The 20,677-nt window shown below is 34.1% G+C and overlaps 1 protein-coding gene across 7 annotated transcripts in view; it reads left to right on the forward strand.

Annotated features, from left to right (window-relative positions):
- LOC144976996 (unconventional myosin-VIIa-like) overlaps positions 1-20,677 on the forward strand; it is a 175,150-nt gene that overhangs the window by 64,238 nt on the left and 90,235 nt on the right. For all 7 annotated transcript variants that reach the window (XM_078921672.1, XM_078921687.1, XM_078921704.1 and 4 more), the window contains exons 5-6: positions 1,174-1,751; positions 2,446-2,595. In XM_078921672.1, the coding sequence (XP_078777798.1) occupies positions 1,174-1,751; positions 2,446-2,595 (728 nt within the window). The remainder of the gene's footprint in view (positions 1-1,173; positions 1,752-2,445; positions 2,596-20,677) is intronic.

Consider the following 20,677-nt stretch of genomic DNA (forward strand, 5'->3'; position numbering starts at 1 on the left):
TTTTCTCATCTATTTATCACACACACACATACACACATTTTATATATATATGTACATATATAGAGAGTCACGCACACACAAACGTATATGTCAAAGATATAAGTTCACCGACCGGATTATCAACCGGAATGCCCAGAAATATGACGAAAGGCCATATTATGGTATGGTGCACCGGGCCTAATCTGGACATCATTATGATATTCATATCACGTGCCCCACAGGGTTCGCCCATCAAGCGGCTGTCGTCATGCGAACGGTACACACAGGTACCCATCTTGTGTCACAAGGTGCATTTACACCGTGATTGAAAAGTCATCATTTCAAGCTCCCCCCCCCCCCCTCACCCTCCACTTAGTCCAATAGGGTTCAACAGTCGTGATGTCACTTCCCTCGTAATGACGCATAGCAACTTAATAACTGGTTCTAAACAATGGCGAACGCCCTTATACAATACTTCTCCGACGAGCATAAACGTGTATCCAAAGGAGAAAAACAGTATAAATCTGATCATGTTTTGACTTTTATACATGCTGATCAGTGATCACATGACATGTGAAAAAAGTTCTAGCCAGCATGAAGGATAAAAAGTACTGATTTTCCTTGTTTAGAACCAAGCTGCTGGTTGCTGGGCGGACGTGACACCAGACTATTGAACCCAATTGGGAATAGATAAAGACTTATTTTCAAAGAAGAAGATTACAAAATTTATTTATCCTTTTTATTTAAGTGTAACGATATGCATTTCGCCTTTTAAGTATTTGAATAAAATAATCTGGAATTCAGGGTGGTTGTTTTGTTTTTGTTTTTTCTTTTTGTTTTGTTTTTTGTTAGTGGGTTGTTTTTCAACAATATAAAATCAATATGTCAAAGTTGTAGTTGTATTAATTTAAGTTTTGGTAAGTCATCGTTCCAATGATAGTCAATGAGATGAGCCGAATAAAAATATTTTGATAAGTGTCGAATTACGTTCTAATCGTGAGAATGTTTTGAAGGCTGATGATCTTTGTTATGTATTATATTGAGAACTGTTCTACAAGACTCTTGGTATTAGATTATCTTTTTATATTTTCCTTCACAAAATATTTTTTTTTTTTTTGGTTATATTTATTCATTTTCTTTAATTAAAACACAGCAAAACTAAATCCAAATATAATTTACTTTTGTATTCCACAGGAAACGCCAAAACAGTTAGAAATGACAACTCCAGTCGTTTCGGTAAATTCATGCAAGTCTGCTTCTCAGGTACCCAAATCAAAGGTTGCATCGTGCAAGATTACCTTCTAGAACAATCCAGAATTACGTTCCAGAGCGATCAGGAGCGAAACTATCACGTCTTCTACCAGCTCACTGCTGCCGCCCAGACATGTCCGCAACTAGCAGAGACATACATGCTAGAAAAAGCACAATACTACTCATACCTCAACCAAAGCGGTTGTTATTCTCTTTCCGGTGTCAACGACTCGGCTATGTTCGACAATCTCCGACTAGCCATGAACGTTTTAAGCATCTCCGAGGAAATGTCTCACGGATTATTTTGTGTTCTGTCGGCTGTGTTGCTTCTGGGTAATTTGAAATTCCAGGCCGTGGACGGCGATGCCGATAAGAGTGAGTTTTCTCCTAATGACAAGGATGTGTTGGATAAAGTGTGTTTGTTGTTAGGATTAGAGGTGGATAGTTTTAAGGATATTTCACTCTTCAGGCAAATCCAGGTCAGGGGGACTGTTACCAGTATTCCTTTCAAACTTCAAGAGGTGAGTACGACTATTTACTGGACTTTCTTACGTTTTTAACACAAAATAATCGTTTGTTTTGGACATGGTTATTGGGTATAAATGTTGGGATCGTCTACTTGGAGATCAGGATTAAGCAATAAATTATTTTTCAACAGCTGAGGATGGAGGTGGCTGGAGGTGGGTTGTTGAACAGTAATTATTTTTTTTCTCTCTCAAAAGTTCCAAATAAGTTTGCTTGCAAAGTAAGCGCAAGTCTAAATTTCAAACATTCTTTGGGGGAGAGGGTTTGACTTGATTTTATTTCTATTTTTGTCTTCGACATATCGTTTGTAAGTTAATTTATGTTCGCAAAAAAGAATAATTTCCTCCCAAATATTCCATCCATTTTATTGTCGTATCATTTCTCCCTGTCCCTCTATTTTACTATCTCTATTCTTCTTCAATACTCTCTCCCCTTTCTGCTTCTCTCTGCTCTCTCTCTCTCTCTCTCTCTCTCTCTCTCTCTCTCTCTCCCTCTGCCCCCCCCCTCTCTCTCTCTCTCTCTCTCTCTCTCTCTCTCTCTCTCTCTCTCTCTCTCTCTCTCTCTCTCTGTGGCTTCTAAACATTCTTGACTCTGGCCGTTTTATGACATATTTAATTGATATACTATTTGATCTTTAACACTTATTGTATATATGTGGGATTCCCACTCATATTCTCCACGATCCTACAGGCAGCTGAAAATCGCCATGCGATGGCAAAGGCCTTCTATTCCAGAACATTCGCTTGGCTAGTGGACGCCATCAATAAATGCACTAATCCCGGATCTCATCAAAATTACTTCATTGGTATCCTGGATATATTTGGATTTGAAAACTTTGAGGTAAGTAAAGCCCATTTTGTTAAACATTTTAGAATTCCCAAAAAGCCGGGCATGCACATATGCGTTTTCTAAAAATAATATATTGAAATTTTACTGTTATTCAATCATAATTTTCGGAACCAGCTTATGTTCTCGAGTTTCGGTACTTTGCTTGTAGTGCTTTGATATCAGTGGTATCCGAACTGATTTTATTATTGAAGATAATCTGGTTACGTCACATTGCTACATAACTATGGGAAAAAAACACATGCTGGATAAAATGACTGATTAAACATGCTTTCGCTCTGCCTGTCTTAAATCACGGCTTGTCTTGTTGATAATGGAATTAGGGTTACCAGGTATCACCGCACGATCTTTCAACCTAATCTATTTTAAAAGAAACCATTATTAATGGTTAATATAAATTTGTGGGGTCTTCCCTCACTGACATCCCCAGAGAGAGAGAGAGAGAGAGAGAGAGAGAGAGAGAGAGAGAGAGAGAGCGAGCGAGAGAGAGAGAGAGAGAGAGAGAGAGGGGGGGGGGAGAAAGAGAAAGTGGTATGGTGTGTGTGTTTATATATATGTATGTGTGTGTGTGTGTGTGTGTGTGTGTGTGAGAGAGAGAGAGAGAGAGAGAGAGAGAGAGAGAGAGAGAGAGGGGGGGGGGGGAATGTACAAAATTAAAATGATGTGGTAATGAAAAAATCGATTATTGAAGCAACATGGAGGCGGCACAATACTTCCTTATTTACATTAGGGGACAATTAAAACCAGTCACTTATTTTTTGTCGAGGAAAGAATCACCTTTTTTTTAAAAAAATGACGCTATTGTATAGTTGTTTACTAAAATCGTACCGTGTTTCGTGGTGAAATCCGTGTCGGAATTTATATGTACGCTTAATAATTTTCGTGATGACCTGTATATTCATGACTAAAAAGCATTGTTAAATGTATTTTTTTAAAAACAGAATTGTTTTGTGGCTTTTAATTGGTAAGAATCAATCATAACAACCTAATATAATAAACCAGAGTAACGATTCATGACTGATTTCTCACATCTAATATATATTTATAGACCATAGGAGGTGAAATAATAATGAAAACATAACATGCGCTAAAAATATTTGGCGGTTCCTCGTTCGTGTTTGTGGTTTTACTCAACAATTTAGCACAACCTTAATGCAGTTCCTGCCGCTTACCGGTTTTAACTTCTGTCTGCTAAAGCACATGCCTGTCAGGTCCAGTCTGCACTTCGTCACTTCGCGAGAACAAGACCTTGCATAACCCTTGCGTTATTAGTGTCGACTAGTCTATGTGAGATGGGTGAACTTTTCCTAATGCATTATGGGCTAGGTAATGGCCCTAAAGTTCTTTGTAAATAGATCAAGAGGTCAGTGGTTAGGACAGACTTTATTACATTCGTGAAATGGAATCAGAGACACAAAGTGCAACCCTGCCAACGGCTGTAACATTTTAAAAAAGGAAGTAAAAAACCACACAATAATAAGAAAAAAAAACAAAAATAAAAACAAAACACCCCCCCCCCCCAACCACGAAAAAAAATAAATTAAAAAAAATAAAAAATAAAAACGAAACAAATAGAAACACTTAAGGTATTGAATAATTCATTTGTGATCCAAAGAATCAAAATGGTATTATGTAGGGGCGACGTGCACATTATTTAGCAGGTCTGATAACCGAACGTAATTATGAGTATGAGCTTGATTTACCATGGTTGTCATGGACACAATTTTGCGTTGGTTTGAGAGTAATAGTCTACGTGTATTTCCATTACAACAGTGAGCTCATAACACATTGTGTGGGGGTCAGGGTTGGGTGGTTTAGATATTAAAAACTTAATTAATATTTTAATAGTATAAAATATATGAGATTTGTGGTTGATTTCATGTGTTTATTGAGTACAATGGAAATTGTTTCTTCAAGTGACGAAAATAAAAAGTAAAAACCGCAAATTTCTGTTCAATTTCACGTTGTCACTTTTAGACATCTAGTTTATTTTTCCCGACGTAAAACCGTTTTGAGACGACATGCTACATTTGAATGATCTCAAATGAATTCTCCTGTGGTCTCGGGCGTCGTTTGCTTTTATAGTTCAGCAATCGACTCACACGTAAACGGATATTGGTTCGTGTCCACCAAGGTTTTTTCCCCTGCTGTCTCGTCTGTCGTAAGACTATTTCTCAGCTGAGTCGTCGTGAGATATGTCAGAAATCATTTCTCAATAGACAGACGTCCTTTCAAAGGGTAGCATGCAATGTTATTGTCCTTTTAATGCTGCTGATTAAAAATCGGGATGAAAACCAGTTGAAGGGGGGGGGGGGCGTGTTATGTTTTGTTTTTGTTTTTTGTTGTTTTTATTTGTTTTTATTTTTATATTATTTTTGTCAAATGTTTCCCTATCTATTGGCTTTTTATTTTGCCAGCTCATAATTTCTTCTGTTTTTAAGCGTTTAAATAGTTGCTGTTGACCACATACATGGTTTCCCGTATAATTGTTTTAGCGCCTTTTTCAAATTTTTTTTTTTTTTGGAGATCCTAAATGGCCATCTGTGATACAAGACAAGGCTCTTTATGTCATTATGAAAAATCAGAGTTCGTGATTCGAACTTGATAGCTACATAATACAGTTCTTTCAAAATATTATATTCCCCCCCCCCCTTCTCTCTCTCTCTCTCTCTCTCTCTCTCTCTCTCTCTCTCTCTCTCTCTCTCTCTCTCCGCCCCCTTCTTTTGTTGCTGTTCATATTTTAGAAATGTCTGTTCATTATTATTATTATTATTATTATTATTATTATTATTATTATTTTATTATTATTTTATTATTTTTTATTATTATTATTATTTTTTTGTATTTTTAAAAAGAATACTGAAGCTGAAATATTAACTCTTTATTATGTTTGATGTTCATTCTATTGCTAATTATTTCCCCACCAGTCATAGTATAAGACTTAATATAATAGTCACATTATTCAGTAGGTGTTGAATCATTCACGCTATGGGCGTGTTTATCTCTTTTGAATCTACGACATAATTACGATTACTGACGTGATTTCCTGTTTGCCAGGTTATGATAACTAAAGCGATTAGAGCCTTTGCCAAGGTTGTGAATGAAAGTTTCCCCGACTAGAACTATGTACATATTTAAGCAAACTATCTGATCTAAGATCTGTGATAGACTGTGGGTAAACATTACCGTCGCACGTCGCTTCGAGTACATAGTTTTGGCATGAATGGGTAGTGAAATATTACGAGCGTGGTATACTTAGATAAAGCGATATCACTTGGATGTATGGAATGTTATCTCACGCATTCATTCACACATTACATAATCGTTTAATATGGTCAACCTACTTTCGCTTTCAATTCACTTTCGAGTGTGAGTATGATCTGTAGTGATGAAACGTCTTCACAGATAAAATGTCTTTTCTTCTTTATTCTTTTCCTTTCCCCATTATATTCAATCATTTCGAACATCTCATACCGATGTCTTTAGTTAATGTTGTGCCCTTATTAATTGGGTAAAACTGTGGAGGTTTTAGATATGACGACGCTTGAACGTTTTTGGCATAAGGAAATGATAAATACCTTGTATGTGGGCTGGCAGGATTATACCATTGTCATTGTTATTACTCTTAGACCGGACTGAAGTTTGAGTAATCTTTGTGGCCTCTTCTGTGTGCTTTTACGATAGATATTGTGTACATTTTCCTATGTCGGCCCAGCATGAACTATCTCTATAGGCCAATTGTTTTTTTTTTAAGGACTGTTTTTGCAGCGACATGGCTCATAAAGATGTATTGACTGAATTATTCAATATCACATTAATTGGGTTTACGTATTCGTTAGGTTGTGACAGAAACTAGGAAAACTCACTTTACTAAACAACAGTCACGTGACGTTTTGCACGTATGACAAATGTCAAGGGTAAGTGGGTTGTTGGCGAAAACCTGTCAACATTTTGTCATCATGACCTGGCGGTTTTTGTTTATTTTAGAATATTTCGAAGACATTATAATCGTGCTATCGTCTGCTGTCTGATCTGAGTCGCTTAATCTAAAAGTTTTGACATGGACGTCGAAAAGTTTGATGTTCCTAACTCATTTCCGGTCTATGAATGTATTGATCTGGATGACGACGCCGGACTTTTTAAAAAAATCTTGGCCAGAAAACATTAACTCCATGAATCGATATGTTTTATAACCATTTAATTACGGTTCTGTTTCCTTTTTCCCAACCTCATCAAATAACATGGTTTTTCCATTTTTGTTAATATAAACACAGGCCTTACCGTTTTTATCAAGGAAGAGGAGTTGATAGCGTACGGTATGAATCGGGCTTCGACCAGGAAGTTTGTCTTTTTAGAATTAAAAAAAAAAATTCACTTCACTGAGAGAGAAAGAGAGAGAGAGAGAGAGAGAGAGAGAGAGAGAGAGAGAGAGAGAGAGAGAGAGAGAGAGAGAGAGAGAGAGAGAGAGAGAGAAATTAGTGTTTTGAAAACTTTCGATTTTTAGAAGCTTTATTCACTTTCGGTATTATTTATTGATGATAATAGGCCAAATTTTCACTCTCATATAAACCACGTGCATCACCCACTAGAATACTTTAAACAGTCGTAAAAATTGGATGATCAGATTAATAAAGAGTCTTTCTCTTTTGAATTTGCGACTGACTGCCTGTCACGTGAGCCGATAGAATAGAGAACACACCGCTGGGGTTCCTTGTTTTACTCTATTTAGAATGGCCATATTATCGGAACTATCAGGAAATCTCTACCCGCTGATTAAAATATTGATGGACCGTGAGCCGACAACGGCATCACGTACGCGCCATGCAAACAAATTTACAAATAATTGTTGTCCTCGAGTGGCCATTCTGTCAAATTCGGATAAAAACACTTTTAAATTATTTTTTTACTTTATTAAGAAAACATCGACTCCTAATATGGACTCCATTGAAGTCTTAGTAGTATGTTTTTGATAAGATACGTTCTTCGTCTTCACTAGAGGATTTCACCCGTCGATTGAAGACATTTTTATTTAGACAGGCTTTCTTTTGTTTATGTGTATAATATTCGCGTACTGTGTTATTGCTTAATATTTTGTTATGCGCCCAGAGTAGCCCATGAGATGAAGGGATGTTTGGCGCTCTATAAATCTATTATTATTATTATTATTATTATTATTATTATTATTATTATTATTATTATTATTATTATTATTATTATTATTATTATTATTATTATTATTATTATTATTATTATTATTATTATTATTATTATTATTATTATTATTATTATTATTATTATTATTATTATTATTATAAGTTGTGCGTACTATTAATAGTCTTTCAAACCCATGAGACTCAAAGAGTTGTCTAAGTAAAATACCCAATGTCCTACCGCTTGATGAATAAAACCAACACAGAGATATTGTGCAAACTTAACGTTTATAATATTATCGAGAAAATTGTGTGATAACTAGTCAACCCATTTGGCGGTATGAAAACAATAATAATGATCAGAGAAAGGTCGAATTCATTCACATTATTGTTCATGTCGAGCACATATGAAGGTGTGTCACAAATTCCATGTTATGATTGGTCAAAAATCTACTGGTTAATTGTAATAAATTGTATGATCAATACAAAAATCATTAGTGTTTGCCGTCTCCCAACACCTTATTACAATGTTCTTTTGTTTTTAAACATAACATTGTTTATAATTATCATCATCATCATCATCATCATCATCATCATCATCATCATCATCATCATCATCATCATCATCATCATCATTATTATTATTATTATTATTATTATTATTATTATTATTATTATTATTATTATTGAGCCAAGGTCAAAAGGTGCCAATTTTTTTTCTCAAAATAAAAGTAACATAATAGTCCATTCATGTTTCTATATGTGTAGCAAAAACCCTGTACTTCATGAATCAAAGGCCCTTTAGATAACTTTAAGGTCTAACGCAGCATAATATCGTCAACAATACCTATAGGTTGCTGGTGTCACCTGTGACCGGTGACACCAAAATGAGACAAAAAAACTCAATAACCAAAAGGTTTTTGTTGAGTATCAAACTTTATTTAGTAAGTTATAGACAAAAAGACACAATCAACAACAATCATAGTACATTAATATTACCAACTATTGAAGAAAATGTTGCTTTTTGGTGTCATCGGTCACAAGCAACATAGAATGCAAATATATTATTTCATAAAAATGTATGTACATTAACAACAACAACAATATTGCTTATGTTTATTGCCAGCAATGTTCAGAAACTTTTGGAATAAAATGTTTGGAAATAATGTGACCAAAGCATATCTTATTTAGCGACATTGTGTCACTTGTGACATTAGACCGATGACACCATTACTTATGTCACAAGCAATACCAAATTGCAATTTCGACAATATATCATTAATTTCAGTCAAACCAGTGTAATAACCACAGTTAAATATGGAATTTAATAATATTCAGAAACCAAAGACTTCAAAAATAGAAATTTACATGGAAATTAGAGCATCTGAATGTGACTTGTGACATAAGACCGGTGACACCATTACTTATGTCACAAGCAACACCAAATCACACTTTCGTCCATTATATATCATTATTTTCAGTCAAAAAAGCACAATAACCTACTCTAAAATGAAATTCAATAATATTTTAAGAAACTAAATACTTTCAAATTGGAAATATACTTAGAAATTAGTAATACCATTGTTGCTATTACTTTGGTCAAAATTGGCACTAGAACGCAATTTTGCCTCAATAAATCAAGAATAGCAACTGAACACATGTAATATAGCCTGTTAAAATATAATCAATGACATTTCAAGCTTTGAAGAACATGAAAACAGAAATACATTAGAAACTGCAAACTTAAGTGTCACCTGTGACATTTTAACCAATGACACCAACGGTCACAAAAAGTACCAGAAGTCACACAAACACTAGATAAATATCAGCCATGGTAATAAATTCATGTAAGCATACTGTAACATCCGCCCTACTGCTCAAATCTGCTAGTTTGTAGTAATTTAGTGTGTTAATAGTAAATCAAATCAAATTCTTGACAACCCTTCTTTTATCTGGATTCGTCAAAAGCTTGAGTTTTGTCTTTTTCTTGATTGATACAACCCTGAAACATAAAAAATTAGAATTACAAGGAAATAATTAATTGTGTCAAAATCACAGTCTTATGTGAGATGTCATAATATCATATTTGTAAGTAGAATAACAGCTGAAAACATACTTTTTTGGTGGCACTTTGTAATATCCAATATCAAGTGTTGCTTGTGACAATGTAAAATAGCGATGACACCAAAGTTCAACTTACCTTTTCTGCCTGGAGCCACGCTGGAAAGGCAAATGAAAGTGCTGCACTTCAAAGACTGGTAAGAAGGGTGGATCAAAATTGCGAAACGCCATTTAACGAAACAAACTTCCACGTGTTCACGCATGCCGTGTTGCTTGTGACAAATGACACCAAAACCAATAAACCTCAATACCGGTTAAAACGGTATACATTAATCCAAGATTTGAGTTCAGATAGTAAATCTATGCTTTTTTCTCATAATAAAACATTTTATAAACATTAAACATGAGCTTTAAAGTTTCGTGTCGAGTCTTAGTATTGTGCTGTGTTTGATGACACCAAAGGTCACAAGCAACACCAAATTTTAAAGAAGTCTATATGAAACTTAAACAGATATGTAATATACTGCAATTGCGTTCAAAAGTAAATTTTGACTTTATACTATTAGTCAAATTTCAATCACGTGAGCTAAAACATCACATTTAATTTCTACATGATTTCTAATAAGGTGATGCGTTGACCTCGTTTTTAACACATGCCAAACAACATTCAAATTTCACTTTCAAGTTGTTTATTTCATATTCTGTTGAACAGAGTATGTTGAGCTATCTCATTTTATCTCTTCTTCATATTATCAATTGATTACAAGCATTAACCCAATGAAAACAGCCCATATTTAAGTAAAAATCAAATTTTCTTAACACTGGTATCAGGCGGGCACCTTTTGACCTTGGCTCTATTATATTATTGTTGTTGTTGTTGTTGTTGCTTTTATCATGGTAGTTGTAAATATTGCTGTATTTGTTATTGCAGTATGAGAACTTGACATTTCCGCACCTAACTACATATGATTGAACTTGTAGTGATAAGTAATAACGCCTCCTGTACAAAATCTTGACACCATAATTTCGTCTTTTTTGGCTGTTTTAATAATAAGAGCACTGATACATTATAGTCACAAGTTCAATCTCTTATTTTACCTTGTTCATTGTACATACTTCACGCGTTCAGCTTCGCAGAAATCAATTAACTGACTGAACGGTCCTGGAACGGTCAATTGCTGTCACACGCACGCACACACACACCGTTGCAGTAAATTCTCCAGTTCTTCGATGCCAGACCCGATGACAAAGACTGATCATGATGCAGACGACAGGAATTTCAAGGTTAATGTGATAGCCAGAATGAGTCATCCTGTTTTCTAGATCTAGAGTGTCTCCTATCCATTGAGGACAAGTCAACCATAATCACATCTTTTGATCATATTATAACCCTCTATTTATTTAACGATCAGGTCATTATCACCGACGTATACTTATTTGCAGGTCTGATAACCGAACGCAATTATAGGCCTGAATTAACATTGGACAATATATCAATGGACAATAATATCGCTCTGGTTTGAGAGTATTTCCATTACATCAATTTCGACCGTGACAATTTGGGTTATTAAACCTGTAAATAAGTACACGCCGATTATCACCTATGACGAATCTATAGATAGAATGCGCTTGGCCAAGGAGTTCACAACATTGCCATCCGGAAGTATAACAGACCAACACACAAACTCTGTGTAACCATGAACTTTTATAGTCTTGTTTATACAGTTTAGTGAGAACAACTCACAAACGCGGATGGCAAAAACAATAACAAAGGTCTGAGTGACGTCATCTTCGAACTATATATAAGGTTGTTTTATTTCCAATTTCCCCCTTTTAAATTTATTATTTAAAATAGGAGAACGAAAATGAAAAAAAAATATATATTAAAAAAAAAAAGAAATTCTTGCGTTCAAGAACATTGAGAAAACCGGCTAGACAATCTAAAAAAGATAACGTATAGACGTAGACTAATATCTAGAAAAATATTTTATTTTTGTTTGTGCTATTACTATGTAGGTACTTCCAATCTTAATTTACTCGTCAAATGTCAAATACATACCAGGTATCATCGACTAAACGTTACGAACTTTTTTTTCTCGATTTTTTTTTTCTTTTTTTCTTTTTTTCTCTTTTTTTTTTTTTTTTTTCAATTTTGTTTCTTTCATCCCCATACCGATTTCAAGGGCTGTTTATTATTGGATATTATAATACCGGAACAATTAATGTATTTAAAATTCCGACTTGGGTAACAATGCTATTTGGTGACTCATGGCATTAAACTCCTGAAATTGATATTCCCATCCATTCATATGTCATTTATGATGTATTATTGCTGCTAATCGATGCACGACGGGTAGTTTCTCTGTGTTTCTATCTTTATCGGCACGATCTGGGCATTTGTTTGTTTCGCTCATTTTTTTTTTTTACATAGTGTAGAATACAGAGAAATAATAATCCTCATAATACACCTTGCTCTGCAATTCGGTTTTCCTTTTATTTTTAAATGAACATTATCACGATAGCTCAGTTGGTAGAGCACTCGCTACACACGCAAACTTCCAATGAACAAGATCGATCCCGGTGAAGTCGTGATTTATTTTTTTCTGACCCCCCTGTCCACCCAGCAAGTTGCTATTGTCCGTTTCATCCTATATAAACCGGGTCAAACTATGGCTTCATGGGCCTCATCGCTTTGAAGTACTTTTAAAAAATATCTTTATTTTATTTATACCATTTTTTCAACACGCACTGTTAATTGATAGATATATCAAATTGGGGTTTTTTCTCTCGAAATAATGAGAAAAAAAAAAAAGAAAATTTAAAATAGTAATGACGTCAACAATAACAACAATGCACTTTTCAATCTCTCCACGCAATCTCAATCTGTTAGTCTAATATTAATCTACTTTGTGTCCGATAAGAGAAGGTTTTACACACCATATCCGGGCCTGTCCATAAAGTGACAAATTTCTCTGTTTTACGTTTTTAAGTTGCTTTTGTTGCTTTTGTTGTTGCTGTTGTTGTTGTTATTATTGGTTTGTTTTGTTTTGTTTTTGTTTTTTTTTTTTTGATTTGGAATTTTTGTTTTTGAAATTAATTTTTTTCTTTCTTTTTTTGTTTGTTTGTTATTATTATTATTATTATTATTATTATTATTATTATTATTATTATTATTATTATTATTATTATTATTATTATTATTATTATTATTATTATTATTTTGTAAACGATCTTTTGCGATGACCGTTATGGAAAGCTCTTACAGGGCATCTATGATAATTATTCTACGTTCGTTCGCATCACGGGTAGACTAACTAGAACCTAGAATTGTTACTTCTTCCGGCCAAGGTCAAGATGGGTTTTGGCGTGAAGGGCTTGCAAACATTGATTGAGTGATGCTCAACACGTACTTTGCTTCAGCTTGGCATGCATTCTCAATGGGATAATGAATTAGAGAAGGGGGCAGGGATGGAGGAGATAGATAGAGAGAGAGAGAGAGAGAGAGAGAGAGAGAGAGAGAGAGAGAGAGAGAGAGAGAGAGAGAGAGAGAGAGAGAGAGAGAGGTTGCCATTTATTTTTTCTTGACATTTCTTCATTTAAAGTTTTGAATATTACTAATTTGAATTGAATATTCAATACATAGATAGACAGACAGATAGATAGATATAGACAGACATATATAGATAGATGATAAACAGACAGACAGACAGACATATATTGATATTTAGATCAATATGTGATTCAAGCTAATTCACCTCAACCATAGAGAGATAGATAGATAGGTAGATAGATAGATAGACGGGCACAGGCAGACAGACAGATAGATAGATAGATAGATAGATAGATAGATAGATAGATAGATAGATAGATAGATAGATAGATAGATAGATAGATAGATAGGTAGATAGATAGATAGACAGGCACAGACAGACAGACAGATAGATAGATAGATAGATAGATAGATAGACAGGCACAGGCAGACAGGCAGATAGATAGATAGATAGATAGATAGATAGATAAATGGATGGATGGCAGGAGACAGACAGGCAGACAAACAGATGTATAGTCAGACCAGCGGATAAGCTGATGGATGGATGGAAGGAAGGGCGGATGAATGAGGACAGATTATCTTACACTCATATCTAAAAGACCCCCAGAATAATAATAAGGTTCTACGATAATTTTTCAATGAAAATTTCCACTTGTGCAAAATGAGCAAGTTCTTTTCAACGTCCTTGCAATGCTATGAAAATGTAAGGATGCATTTCCAGAATTAATAGATATCTTCAATGAGATACCTTTTGGACTTTTGCGTCCTACTTTTGGTCATAGTTTAATTTGAGAACTTTAAAAAAAAGTTAACTATTTTAGTCTTTCTCTATTTTTTTCTAAAACAGAAAAGTTGTTATTTTAAGCATGTTAATTTTAATGATATTTGGTCAACTCTATCAAAGAAGGATGCGTTTTATTGTGGTCAAGAGTTTTTTTTTTGGAATCCCCCTCTCTCCCCCCTCCCCAAATCCTTGTTTTTCATGATAAAGGATACCCACCTCATCCCCAATTATGCAGCTGCAATGACCGAATCCTTTCAATCTCTTGACTAAATAGTGCAGTTGAACTATAGGAAACGTTCACTAACGATTCACATATTCTAGGTATCACCCGTCAACATCACTACCAGAATAAACTGTTTACAAGACAGGTAAACGCATCACTGCACTGTTGAACTCGAATAAAACACCCAGTTTTCATTTTGTCCTGAAAACATTAACTTCAATGATATATTAAAATAACCATCGACTTATTGATGAGTCTCAAATCAGAGAATCTATCGAAGCCTTAGGTTTGATACTTAAAAAAAAAAACCGAGTGCCATTTGAATCGATAATTATTCTAAGTCAAGGCTTTCTGACCAAAAATGTGTTTTGCCACAGCACGGTATAATATCAGTCCCCGGGGTCTTGATAACAGACTATGTTAGTCTTGGCGGACAAATTGAGCGTGCTTTCTTTACTCGTGGGTTACTGAGGCCTAAAGCAATGACTCATCCTTACTCACACTCACATACACATTCCGCACGTGTAAGATGCTTGATGACTTGTTTTAACTACCACCGCTCCGTTTGTAAATCCCAGGCCTGCTCCCGCGTCAAAGTATTAAGTTGGTCTCTGATTTCCCCGTCTTTCTGGATTTTGTTTTTTCATGTCTGAAGCTTTTCTCTATAATCGATCTATTACATGCTGGCTGATTGTATTTATTCAGTACAATATTAATAGATTGCAGTATTGTAGATTATAATATGATGTCATTATTGTAGCATGTTGTTCAAACGCTTCCCTTTGCTTGTTTTACTTAACTTTATTTTTGTTTTTATTATATTTTTGGTACCTATTTGTTTGAAGGGGGGGGGGGGGGTACGATTTTTATATCTCACCTCTTTTTTAGGCGAGGGGCGGGAGGGGGGGGGGAGGCGGTATGTATTCATACGAAATACGTATTTAAAATATTAAAAAAATAAAAATAAGATAGATTCCCTTTATTCATCCTCAAGGGGGATTTTTGTCTTACGGGTCTATACCAAGGACAGACTGGCATAACCTGTGCATCAGCCGCAGTGCATCGCCGTAAATTAAGCTAGGGCGAGGTGACTTGTTCAAGGTCACATAACGAGGCGGGTAGTCGAACTTCGTGTACGAAGCAAAGACCGTACCGCTGAGCCACGCTGTCCCATTTGTAATTAAAAATTATCCCTCTTGGTACTGATTTGATTTTTAAAAAAAATAATAATAATTAGAAAATTTATTTGGCAGTCAAATTCTCTATAACCTAAAGTGATAAAGTTGGTCTTTTCAAAGATCGACGACATTGTTTGCTTCTACTTTGTACCTCTTTGAATATTGAATATATATCCTTACGTACAACTTTGTCATTTATACAAGTTCGGAATGTTTCATTTGAACATTGCATAAACTATCTTCATCTTAGTTTAATGCATTACTTCAATATTATTACATGCAATATTTTTTGCGAGCACAATAATTTTCTCCTTTTGTTTCCCCGTTGTTTATATTGCAAGGCTGCTAAGAGTAATCTAAAGAGCCAACTCTTCATTCCATAAATAGAACCTTCTCCTTATCGTACGTTATTCATTGTCCCCAAAGCATAACGGCATTGAGGGACAACAACTATAGACACAAAGTGTTGAAAAAAGCCACTTTCTATGGTCACACTGCTTCAAACAGGATATATTATTAAATAAGTTATTTTCCACCGACTATTGAGGAAGTCATTCATAATATTTTGAACATTGGTCAACAGTTTATTACATATTGCATACACATCGTTTTTGTACTCCTTTAACCCCGTTGCATTTAAAAAAAAAAATTAAAAAAATAGAATTCCCTTTATTCATCCCATAGGAGAAATTTGTCTCTAAGGTCTATTCCAAGGGAAGCTAGGACGAGGTGACTTGCTCAAGGCCACACGGCGCTGCGGGCGATCAAACTCGTTACCTTTCGGGTACGAAGCAAAGACCGTACCGCTGAACAACGCTGCTCCCATTTCGGAGCCTTTCCATTTTTACTTTTTTTACTCACGTTATGAATACCACGTGTTAAAAAGAAAGAGACTCTGAAAATAAACAGTTGTAACTATTCAGTCCAGTTCATGGATAGTATTTTCTTTCATCTCTTCTCAAGCGACTAAGTTTTCTGCAGTTACTGCTCTTCTATGAAAGACAAACACTGACTCCCTTGTTGATTTATTTTGTTGGAATAGACTCTACCATTCACTGACAAAGGACTTTTTAAATTTTATATTGGCCAGAATTTGATTTTTTTTCAAATATCGATAAATTAAGATAATCGTCAATTTGGCAAAATTTTAAACCAGAGACTTTAAAAGATTCAGATTTTTAATTGTAACAAGTTGAGAATCATCTTAATTCATTCAAGTTGGAATATACATACTCGGCCAAAATGAAACAAAGATGGTTTGTCGATGAACGTCAGGAAACGTCAGGCTTACCGTATTATTTTATCGAGATTCTACATTTAGACGTTGTTTGTTGTGTTAAGTAAGTACGCGAGTTCAATCGGTTAGACATACTTTTGCTTATTTCTCACGGTCCGAAAATATTTTCTGTTTAAAATAAATTTTGCAGTATATTATAGTTGCAAGAGATAATAAAGTTTTTGATTGATTTTTAATATTTCACACAATACGTTTCTATGCACAAGGCAATCTCCACTAATTTTATAAAGGTTTCTGAATATATTAAAGATTAAAGTTTAAAATGGTGAGGAGAGGCAGAGGGGTAGTATGAGTCAATGATGAGGTCGCTGGTCATAATATTATTCTTCCCTTTCATGAAAAGTCATTGGCTGGATCCCCTATTTAGATACATCGTTTGTTTGTTTGTTTGAGCGCACGCGCGCGCGCGCGCGTGTGTGTATGTGTGTGTGAGAGAGAGTTTGTGTTTATGTTTCATTTTTAAAATTTATTTTTGAAAAGTTCCTATCCACATTCCCATTTTAGTTCTCTCTGTAATTTATAAGTTAATAGTTTGTCGAACGCCTTCATAACTATATTATGTTTGTTTCATTGTTCCGCATGATTTTTCACAGGTTGTTTTAATGCGTATGCATTTTTTTCTTTGGAACCTTGGATGAAGAAAAAAAAATAGTTTCGCATATAATCAACGAATCAAAGAACTAACTCAATAAGATTACGATACTCGTATGTCGAAATCGCTTGACACAAATCAAGTGAAATGCTGGAATCTCTAACGTAATATTATTATCATCTGGCTTTTGGTTCCTTTGCAGGATAATAATATACTATAGTAAACATAAAAGAAAGCCATAAGAATTACTTTTTCTGAAGATATCGTTCTGAGATCAGTGATGAGACAGAAATGGCGAGTTAGACGAATGATATACGCATACCTGCCAAGTACCCCGATAAAATCGGATTTACCCCGATTTTTTCTTGAGTTTACCTCACCCCGCCGGATTTTGGGAAACTCCGATTTTTTAATTAATGAATTTTTAAAAAAATGTTTTTTTTCCAAATTTTTTTTTTTTTTTTTTTTTTAAATGGCGAAAATGAATTTTTACGATGAGATAAGAGTAGGCAGCTCTGCACATATCAGTTTTGTTCCAACTATTTTAGGGACTTCAATTCATAACCAAATAGTAAAGAATAGAAAGAGCAAAAGCTGATGATACAAGGACTAATTTTTATTGCCAGTTTAAAAGAAAAAATGATATTTTTTTCCATTTTAAAAAATTCATTTAGGAGTTTTATTCTTATGATCTTTGTGAGAAAATACATGCAAGGCTGTGCAAAAGCTTACTTTGAAAAGAAAAACTATGGAAATAATTAGTCTTTAACAATTTTTCTGAGAGAATAGAGACAAATGATCCAAAATGAAATGAGAAGTTTGCTCCAAAAGAATGCAGGAATAAATTCTCAAGGTGTCCAAAAAAGGGTGGGCAAAGTCATTAGTCTTGTTAATCTTTTGGTCCCAATGAAAAGAGCTCTGAATTTTATTATGTAAATTTGCTTTTTTTTTTCCTCTTAACATTGCTTATCGTTGGATGGGAGCATCACCCTTGAATCATATACCTATGATGTTCGCATGGGTGTACGATCCGATAGTGATGTCGTTTCTTCTTCTCTTTACTAGCCTATCCTGCTTCTTTGGTTTGTGATTGTATTTTTGACAGGGGATATTTTTTTTTCTGTAGATCTTCTGCCTGTTTGTTCTTGGTTATTTATAATTTAGCTTATGATATCTTTAGGTTATGATTTTGATTTACATTTGTACTATTTTTGTTGGATTGCTTGTTTTTTTGTTTCAGCGGTCTCTCATATAACCTCAATTGTGTTGGAAGAGACCTAAAGCAACAAACAAACAAACAAAAAAACATTGCTTATCCCTATATTTTTCCCTAGACTCCTTTTTCTTTTTTTTTTTTTTTTTGAAGAAGCCTCCTATTTTTTTTCACTATGGGTTGGCAGGTATGTATACGTATCTTTGATGTTGGCATTGTCTGAATTTTATTGGTATAACACGTGAGCTATGTGGCATTTAGCTTCCCAGACTTTTAGCACATCGAAAATAGTTTTTATCTTGTGAAATTGACACCTCTCATTCAACCACCATTACAAGGTGATAGTGTTGTGTAATTTACAGTATAACACCGTTAACAATCAGTCATGTAAAAAAGAGAACAAAAACAAACCCTGAAAAAACTGAATCGACTTTGCTGTTAAATTATGAATTGAATTATATTTCTATAGATATATAAGGCTTCTGGCCAAATCGAGAAAAGGCATCTTTTGGTAGACATTCCGACCTTCAGAATATGTTTTATAATTTAACGCAAACATTAGTCGTGATGCACGAAATACAAGAATAGATAGAATGCGCTTGGCCAAGGAGTTCACAACATTGCCATCCGGAAGTATAACGGACCAACACACAAACTCTGTGTAACCATGAACTTTTATAGTCTGGTTAATACAGTTTAGTGAGAACAACTCACAAACGCGGATGGCAAAAACAATAACAAAGGCCTGAGTGACGTCATCTGCATACTATCTATAGGAAAAGCAAATAATCATACAGATTATACGTATCTGCTTGTTTCCTCATCGTAGGGTATTTCCTTTTTTTTGTCTGAGTTTTATTTATTTTTGGTGAGGTTTACGAATAAATGTAGTGTCTCTAGCATACTTAATATATTTTTGGTTACAGTTAAAATTAAAAAGAATCTTTTTAAAAAGTTTTTGCGCCCCCCCCCCCCCTCACCCCCAGGGCACACAATCTTTCTCTTTCTCTCACTTAAAAATAACTTAATATGTATTTGGTACACACATACACGCAATGATGTATTTGTGTGTGGGGGTGTGTCGGTGTATGTGTGTGTGTGTGTGTGTATGTATGTGTGTGTGTGTGTGTGTGTGTGTTTCTGTGACCTTTTTAGTGTTTAATGGAAAATCAGAAGAAAAATATCTTCAAAACAGTTACTAAATCAATGATGACTCACACTGCAGGGAAAGATAGAATTGTTCAGAGAAATGCACAGCATGTATTTAAATAAGCCATTATATTTACTTTGCAAATGTCAACATAAAATTTAACCAAATTATTGTTAAACATTCACTCTGGATTAATTCATTCACCAATTGGCGTATTCATCCTTTCTTTATTTTCAATATACTTTCATTATATATATCATTGCGATATATATATATATATATATATATATATATATATATATATATATATATATATGTGTGTGTGTGTGTGTGTGTGTGTATATATGTGTGTGTGTGTAATTTTTTTGTTTGTTTTCTTGTTTTGTTTTTTATTGTTTGTTGGGGGGTTTTGGGAGTTTTTTGGGGGTTTTTTTTTGTTGTTGATTTTTTAAATTGTTTGTTATTATTGTTTATTTATTTGGGTTTTTTAAAATCGTTTTCTTCTCCTTCTTCTTCTCTTCTCTTCTTCTTCTTCTTCTTCTTCTTCTTCTTCTTCTTCTTCTTCTTCTTCTTCTTCTTCTTTCTTCTTCTTCTTCTTCTTCTTCTTCTTCTCTTCTTCTTTTCTTCCTTTTTTTTATTATTATTATTATTATTATTATTATTATTATTATTATTATTATTATTATTATTATTTATTATTATTATTATTATTATTATTATTATTATTATTATATTATTATTATTATTATTATTATTATTATTATTATTATTATTATTATTATTATTATTATTATTATTATTATTATTATTATTATTGTTGTTGTTGTTGTTGTTGATGTTTATATTATATTGTTTTGTTTTGTTTCCTGGTGCGTTTG

The sequence above is a fragment of the Berghia stephanieae genome, chromosome 1 (assembly GCF_034508935.2).
Source record: "Berghia stephanieae isolate SIO BIC M18660-M18661 chromosome 1, UCSD_Bste_1.3, whole genome shotgun sequence".
NCBI classification, from domain to species: Eukaryota; Metazoa; Mollusca; class Gastropoda; order Nudibranchia; family Aeolidiidae; genus Berghia; species Berghia stephanieae.